The 8,171-nt window shown below is 38.2% G+C and overlaps 2 protein-coding genes across 7 annotated transcripts in view; both read right to left on the bottom strand.

The window, feature by feature from the left end:
* The window catches only part of LOC111462857 (cyclin-dependent kinase G-2-like), an 8,989-nt gene extending 5,786 nt beyond the window's left edge, over positions 1–3,203 (bottom strand). For 5 of the 6 annotated variants that reach the window (XM_023106635.1, XM_023106636.1, XM_023106637.1 and 2 more), the window contains exons 1-3: positions 1,054–2,765; positions 391–526; positions 182–270 (exon numbers count right to left, since the gene is read on the bottom strand). In XM_023106635.1, the coding sequence (XP_022962403.1) occupies positions 182–270; positions 391–526; positions 1,054–2,765 (1,937 nt within the window). Of the gene's footprint in view, positions 1–181; positions 271–390; positions 527–1,053 lie in introns of all 6 variants that reach the window. The other variant, XM_023106640.1, reaches the window with a different exon arrangement.
* Positions 3,204–4,049: 846 nt separating this feature from the next.
* LOC111462408 lies at positions 4,050–6,885 on the bottom strand. The gene is made up of 3 exons (XM_023105956.1): positions 5,583–6,885; positions 5,228–5,309; positions 4,050–4,477 (listed from the first exon to the last, which is right to left on the bottom strand). The coding sequence occupies exons 1-3, from the start codon at positions 6,314–6,316 to the stop codon at positions 4,241–4,243; spliced, it is 1,053 nt and encodes a 350-aa protein (XP_022961724.1). The 5' UTR covers positions 6,317–6,885; the 3' UTR covers positions 4,050–4,240.
* Between the last annotated feature and the right edge of the window lie 1,286 nt (positions 6,886–8,171).

Below are 8,171 nucleotides of genomic sequence, written 5' to 3'. Positions count from 1 at the left end.
GGGGGGGGGGGGGGGGGGGGGGGGGGGGGGGGGGGGGGGGGGGGGGGGGGGGGGGGGGGGGGGGGGGGGGGGGGGGGGGGGGGGGGGGGGGGGGGGGGGGGGGGGGGGGGGGGGGGGGGGGGGGTTCAAATACGAAAGCTTAGAATTTAAAAAATAAAAAAGAGAAGCATTTAAAACTTACTGATGCTTAACAAAGTTGACTCTAACACCAGGAAGCTTGGAGAATCCAGGCCAAATAGTCTCATTCGGAGTGCCTAGAGTTCTAAAAATCTGTCAAGGCATACCAAGAACAAGAATAAGAAGAAAAAGAAGCAGCTTGTCATTGCAATGCAAGAATTTCAAACACTAATAAAATACCAAAAATAGAAAGAACCCAATACGACATATTACCTTATCAAGTTGGTCAACTTCAGTTTTCCCATTAAAAAGAGGTTCCTTTGATAGAAGTTCAGCCATTATACAACCTAAGGACCACATATCAATTGCGGTTGAATACTGTCTTGCTCCCAACAGAAGTTCAGGTGCCCTGCCATGTAATGAGACCAGAACACAGTTATACTTCGTCCCAAACCATTCTTATATGTAAGTAGTGAATGGTTATGCATAGATGAATCTTATAAATAACTTAAATATCTCGACAAAAACTAGATAAAATTAAGAATGGAACTATCTCAGTTAACAAATGCAATTGCGATCATCTAACTCACAAATACTCATATGCACAACTGCCCATCAAATTGGAAAGCACATGACTTACAAAATAAACAAAATAGGAGGGGGAAAATGCATTTTGCAAAAAATGACACAAGGTTCTTTATATCATATAGATTAGGACAAGTATAAGAGACTGAAGCACCCACAACAATTGTCTGCGACATCCATGGCAAAATTGATCAAGTACAAATTCAAAGTTTAAATATGGAATGAAAAGAGAGTGAAAGAACTTTACGTTTTATAACCACAAAAAGATATTGCTGACAAAATTTATATGGCCTTCTTGCGTTAATATTTGTTTGAATGAAAAGACGGGAGACTTAAGAAAGAAGAAGTCACCTGTACCAAAGCGTAACAACTAAATGTGTATACGGCTTCAAAGGACTTCCATATTGGCGAGCCAATCCAAAGTCACAGATCTTCATTTCACCCTGGTTGTTCAAAAGCAAATTAGATGTCTTCAAATCTCTATGAAGCACCCAATTACTATGGAGATACCTAACACCCTCCAATAGCTGAATCATTAGGCATTTTACTTCACTCTGACTAAACGGATGTTTCATGGTCTCCATAAGTCCTTTAAGATCATGCTCCATGTATTCCATTGCCATAAAAATGCTATCGAGGCTATTCCCCACTACAACTTCCTTCACGTCAATGATTGATGGGTGGTGGAATGAAAGAAGAATATTTATTTCTCTCAAAGCAGTCAGCGGAAACCCTTCCCGCTCCTTCTCCATTTTTACCTTCTTCAAGGCCACAATTTCCCCCGTCTTCTTGTCCCTGGCTCTATACACAACACCATAGGTGCCTTCGTCGATCTTGTTTAGTCTCTCAAATTCATCAACACTTCTACATCCCTGAAGCATGTTTACACTTCGTTGAATGGGTGAAGGAGGCTCCTGCGTGGCACAGACGTTATTATCATCAGAGTCAGTATCTGATGGACTAAAACTAGCATAACTAATATCATGCCTCTCATCAACCTCCATGAAGTCACCCCTTTCCACATCACCACCGGAATTCTCATCCCCACTCAAAAATCTACAGTGGGCACCTTGTTCATTAGATTCAGATGACCTCACTCTGGTTTCATTTGACTTGAAACCATTGCTCTTGAGGTCCCCATCTTCAGAAAATGAGTCACTAGGGGTTTTGAGATGTAACTTAGTTTCCCGAATTGCAGTAATCGGTATCTTCTTTTGTCTTGGTGTTTCTTTATCATCTAAAACCTCACCTTCATCAGATGGAGAGGTATTTCCACCTGCCCACCGCGAAAATGAGATATTCCTTGTAGGGCCATTATCTTCATTATCTAACAATTCTACTTCTACATTCTGGTGTAAACGCTTTCCTAAAACAGGAGATGCTAATGATTCGGAGACTAAAGGAGATTCAAACTCGGAAGATGGCAAATTCTCGTTATCACTATTCCTAACTGAAGATGTATTAACATTGCTGTCTGAGATAATATTAGGTGACTGACGACTCAACTTTTGAGGCCATGGAAGACCCATCACTGTTGTGATAATCCTATTTCGGGATGGAATACTCAACTTGCTGTCATCCCTGTCCCAAACTACAGGCGAAACTTTTCTCTTCCTCTCCATAGGAGATAGATTCCCATTTTCTCCCACCTTTGAGTCCTCGCTACCTTTGACCCCCAAGCCAGATTCAATAGCATCATCAGATCCACTCTCACTGGATAACTCACCTGTCTCCCTGTCAATGGTACGAGAAACCCTATTTTGCTTCGGGCCATGATCACTGCCACTAATACCACCATCACTGTTACCCGAATAGCTCTTGCTAGAAGAAGAATGATAATGACCATTAACAATCGCGTTCTCCTTCATATCCTGGTGCCTAACCCTGACCTTGTCTCTGACATCCCGCGCTAGACTTCGACGAACACCACGATCATCATTGCTGATCTTAACTCTTTCAAACTCTTGCCTGGCGCTGCCAAACGACCTCCTCGACACATGAAAATTGGTCTCCCGGTCCCTGAACTCGTTCTCACGGTAACCCCCATGACGCCCAGCCGCCATAATTACACAGCAACAACAAGCTCGAGACGGAACCGAAAACACACTCGACAACTCCCTTCAAGCTTCAGAAGTCAAATTCCTGCTCAAAATTTGACTGACCCTTTGAACAAAATTACAAAATTGAAACACAGAAGGCGCAAGTACAAATGTAAAGCGGATTCTGCAAATATCTTATTCCATATAAAAATTCAACCTAGAATTCCCGTCGTCACGGAAAATACGTCAACAGACAACTGAATAGAAACAAAACCCTAACAGAAACCGATAAGAAGATAAAAACTGGGTAAATTCCCAACCTCTAACCTGGAGAAAGGGTTTTCAGATAGGTGGGTTGAGGATGATAAAAGACGGCGAAACGCTGCTTCAGGAGAGGAAAGAAATCCCTCGCGAAATCGAAGACAACGTGATCGCTGCGCGAAAAGAGGAGGAAAATTAGATTGGCGCGTCAATTTTATAAGTGATACTTTCCTTTTTTTCCTAGATTTAGGATATTTAAATATTAAAATTTAATATTATACCCTTTGTATTAAATTTTTAATTAATGATATTAATTTTTTATTGCTTAATAGTTTTTTAACGATTCAAATAAGATTTTTTAAAAATAAATTAGTGACTTGTGGTGATTAATGGTGTAGTGATTATCGTTAATTAATATCTAACTTTTTGTGATCTGGACGGAAAATATTTTTTTAATTTCTCTGGATTGTGTAATATTTAATTTTTTGGATTAAAAAATATTGCTTTGATTTATTTAGGAGGTTTAAGAATTTTTAGTTTAAATAGTATTTAACCGTATATATTGAAAGTTATGTGAAAAAATAACCCTTTAATAATAAATAAATACAATGTTTTCAAAAAATCATACATTTTTACATGCAATCACACATTGACATTATTAAATGCAAATTTAATCTAACCGAACTTCCCGAACTTCCTTAAGAAAACTGCAATCGCAGTTTATTAACCACTAACAAGACCATCGAGATCATCAACTTAGCTCTCAATGGTAATCCACTCGGCCCTTTCCCAACCTATATAAGAGGAGCCAAAGATAACAAAAGGGAGGCAAAGTTGATCCGATTCATTCTTATCTCTCAATAACGCAAGAAAGAACTTATGACTTTAAAGATGGAGAGAGATTTGAACCTCTAGTATTCCTATCAATACATCGGTTTTCAAGACCGAGTTCTTGAACCGATCAAACATCCATCTTCTCCAGTCGAAAAATAATGGCTTAGTCAGGAATAATACTACAAAGCAGCAAAAAGACAGTAGAACACGAGAAGCAACTAAGAACCAGTACAGAAGATTTCACTTCAAAATTTCAATATGGATAACACTTCTGAGATAAACGCATTTTACAGATATTCAAAGACAAAAAGAAGTGGCAAAGGGAAAGGAGGATTTGAATTTGAAGGAGCAGACCTGATGAAACTTAGAGGCAGCTGTCTGACAGGGGAGACCATTGAATGATGCTACCAGCAGCACAGAGAAGGCAGGTGGAAGGAGAAAGAAGAAGGCAAGTTGAAGGAGAAAGAAGAAGGCAAGTGACCAGTCCTCCTAATATAATCAGCCCTTTCAGACGTCCTTACAGATTTCTTATTCAGTTTTGCTTCTGCATTTGCACGTTTCTCTTCAGCTATTCTTCTGGTGGCTGCTAGTTTATCTGCCAGCTTCTCTTGTGCACCAGCTTTCAATTTCTCTGCCTTTTTCTGTTCATATAGCAAGAAAACATCTACAACTTTTCATAGGGCTCAATGTTGAAAGATGTTATAGATTTCATGCTCACTTCAAATTCAAGAAAGTAACCACTTTTCTAGTTGCCAAGGAACAGTCGAAGAGCAACGCTGATTGCTCTTTCTGGAAAGAATAGACTACGGCTACTAGGGTTCAATTCAAAACGTTGTCATGACATTGTAAGATCTCACGTTGGTTGGAAAACAAAACATATCTTATAAAAGTGTGAAAATCTCTATTTCGCATACGCGTTTTAAAAACCTTGAAAAAAAGTCCAAAAGGGAAAACTCAAAGAGGACAGTATCTGCTAGCAGTAAGCTTATATAACATGTGACGTGACATGGTGAGATCTCACGTTGGTTGGAAAACAAAGCATTTCTTATAAGAGTATGAAAATCTCTATCTAACATACCCGTTTTAAAAGCCTCGAGGAAAAGTCCAAAATGACAAATTAAAAAAGGACAATATCTGCTAGCAGTGGGTGAGTTTAGGCGGTGGAAACCTCTCACTTGGAATAACTGGCCATCTTTCAAATCTTATTCCAATCTTTCCATTTTCTCTCTTTGACACATCAAAAGAAAACGTGTCAGGCAAGAGAACTTATGACATATACATTCAAGGAGATTTAGTCCAACTACAAAAACTATGACATGAAAAGACAGCAGATTTGGATCGAGCTCATTCTAAGTTTGGAAGAAAGTAAAAGTCTGGCTAAAGACAAGTACCTCCATTTTTCTCATTTTTGACTCAGCTTTCCTCTTCTCGCTGGTTTCCCATGCTTGTATCCTCACTTCTTCACGTTTAAACCTACAAATGCAAAACAATCAGCATATCATGAACATCCAAGTTAAATCTAGCATTTAAAGTCCTCCACATGCAGCGTAAGAATGATTGCAAAGGGGGAGAAGACATTCAATCATTTCAGGTTTCCATTTTTATTGTCTGAAAGAGTTATAAATCAAAATGGATTGCTGACTAAATATCCTGAACCTTAAAAATAGAACTCAAGTTATAAATCAGGCTAAACATGAAGGGCAAAGGCAAAACTAGAGGAGAAATGAAAAGGGCTCAAAGGGTCACCTTGCCATATGCTTGGCTCGTTCTGCTTCATCCCAGGCCATTGCTCTAGTTTCCATGGAGTACATCTTCACAACCTGATCAGAGCTCTGGTTTCCAGCCACCACGGCAGTGGATGCACGGCCTATTTGACCATCTTCAATAGCCTGCATTTCACGGTGGGGCCTTGCTGGAGTGGAAGATCCAGAAGTCATAGGGCTCTGAAGCACAGGGGTGGTGGCTCTAACCGGGGTAGCCGTCCTTGAAGGCTCCTGACTTGCTATGGGAGTCATCTCTGTTCCCATGTCCCTAACACACACAGACCTAACCACCGTCTTGCAGTTCTCCAATGGCTTATTGATTCTCCAAACGGGTTCATCGCATTCCACCCTCTTTGTTTCTGCTTCACTTTGACTACTCATAGCAGAAGCAAAGCCTTGATTTTCTTCTTGCCCTTCGGTCCTTTTGTCTCCACCACTCAAATAGTCATGATCCTGTTGTGGCAAAGCAGCTATAAGCCGCAAATCATCAGCATTCGAGTTTCTATACTTGATTTTAGACTCCCCCTTTTCTCCTCCTTTCGGCAACCCAAAAATCCATTTCTGTGCATCGTCCCACTTCGATGGAGTTGATTTGGCATTGGCTACCCGGCGTTGAAAACTGCTATTGACTCCGTTTCCTCTTTGAAACTCAAAACCCATAGCCATTTCATGTTTTGATCCGTTGTTGTCATACCCATTCTCCACTCCCCCCCTCATTATTGTTTTAAAAAAGCTCTCTCAGTCGCTCACTCTCTCACAGACATAATATCAAATAGGTGGCGTGCATGCTTCAAGGATCACTCAAAAACACCGAACCCCAACTTCAAATGCGCCAAAAACAGATCTATATCCCATAAACATCCGCAGAAACAGCTCAATGATAAGAAGTTAAAAGTTGGGTTCACATTCAGAAGACGAATGAGGAAACGAAAGCAATAAAACCCGACAAGAAATAGAACCTCGCCATGACTGAATGCCGAAACTTACGTGACTCAGCTCAAGAGTAAAGAAGAGTGGTGTTTTCATAGCAGAGAGCCTCAGAATTGCAGGGAAATTAATGGAAGAGAGTACGAATGTAATGATTTGGAGAAGCAGAAGCTGCTGCCGCTGCTGCAAGGCTATGATCAGATTAACTTCACAACATTGAAGAGAGAATCCAAAGGGGGGTGGTGGGTTTGGTATGAAAGAGCTAAATTCCATGGCAACTGGTAAATTTAAAGCATTCAAAAGCTGAGAGTTGCAGCAGATCTACAGTGGAGAGAATTAAAAAAGAAAAGAGAGATTGTTGGGAGTAGAGACAAACCAGCATATACGTGGCAACTTGAAAAGTAATTCCAAAATAATTAATCCCACCTTAATCCCCAAACATTCAAAATGACCATTTTAGCCCTTCAATTTATTTTTAGATTTATTATATCTCATTCATGAAAGTTTTTAAAACTTCCTATTTCGTTGATTAATTTTTTTAAAACAATTATTATTAGGTCCTACCTTTTAACAAATTAATCACGTGCGTATAAATTCAAGTACGTAAAGATTAGAGACTGAAGTTCTACATTTTAAAATTTTAGGGCCCAAAATGAAATAAATTTAAAAGTTTAGACGTTAATTTTTAAAAAAAATGTATAAATCTTATAAAATATGTGGCTTATTTTAGATTTTATTAGGAATGAAAAATATTAGTATACCAAGTTTCATAAAATAAAATAGCTTCAATGATAATAATAATTTTAAGGGTATTAAAAGAAATAATAAATTAATAAAAGAAAATAGATTTGCGTGGGAATTGATGGGCTTTTTCACTGAGCAATTCACATGGGGGAGCATAGCAAGGCAGTCGTCAGAATCTATCCCGCTCCCATGAAAGAATTCTTGAAAGCCATAAAAAAGAAACCAAGTATATAAAAAGAAAAGCAAGCCTCGGATTTCAATAAATTATTGAAATCAATTAAAACAAGTACAATTCACATTATCCTGAAAATATTTTAAAATCATCGTCGAAACCCCAATATAACTTTTTTTTTAAATATATTACCGTTGGACAGAAATCAAATTGGTTAAAAATATATTACCGTTGGACATGATTTAAATAGTAACTTTATTTAAATTATTAAAACTGATAAATTGGCTAAAATTCCATTTCAATCACTTTTAAGGCCTTCAGAATAAAAATTCCAATTTCTCACTAAAAAAGAAATGCGAAGCGTTGCAAGAATAATGTTCCCATTTTCCAAAAATGGCATAAAGCTAACTGTAAAAAATGGCCCATTAGATAAGTAGGGTTATCGAATGATCCAAGGGATGTGGGCCCAATAAAGGTGGGTTGAGCCCAAAGGATAAGGTTTGTTGTATTGGACCCGTTTGATCCAATTTGTTGAGTTTACTAATTAACCAAGAATATATATATATATATATATATATTTGAATACTTGGTCAAATCTAAAAAACCAAATTTTTTCTTTTTACAAACTTAGCTTGAATTTTAAAATATTTGTAAAAAGTAGACAATAAATACAAAAAAAAAAAAAAAAAAAAAAAAAAAAAAAAAAAAAAAAAAAAAAAAAAAAAAAAA

Source organism: Cucurbita moschata, unplaced genomic scaffold (genome assembly GCF_002738365.1).
Source record: "Cucurbita moschata cultivar Rifu unplaced genomic scaffold, Cmos_1.0 Cmo_Scf00027, whole genome shotgun sequence".
NCBI lineage: Eukaryota > Viridiplantae > Streptophyta > Magnoliopsida > Cucurbitales > Cucurbitaceae > Cucurbita > Cucurbita moschata.
The sequence above is the reverse complement of the archived record's forward strand: the minus strand, read 5'-3'. Positions and strand labels throughout refer to the sequence as shown.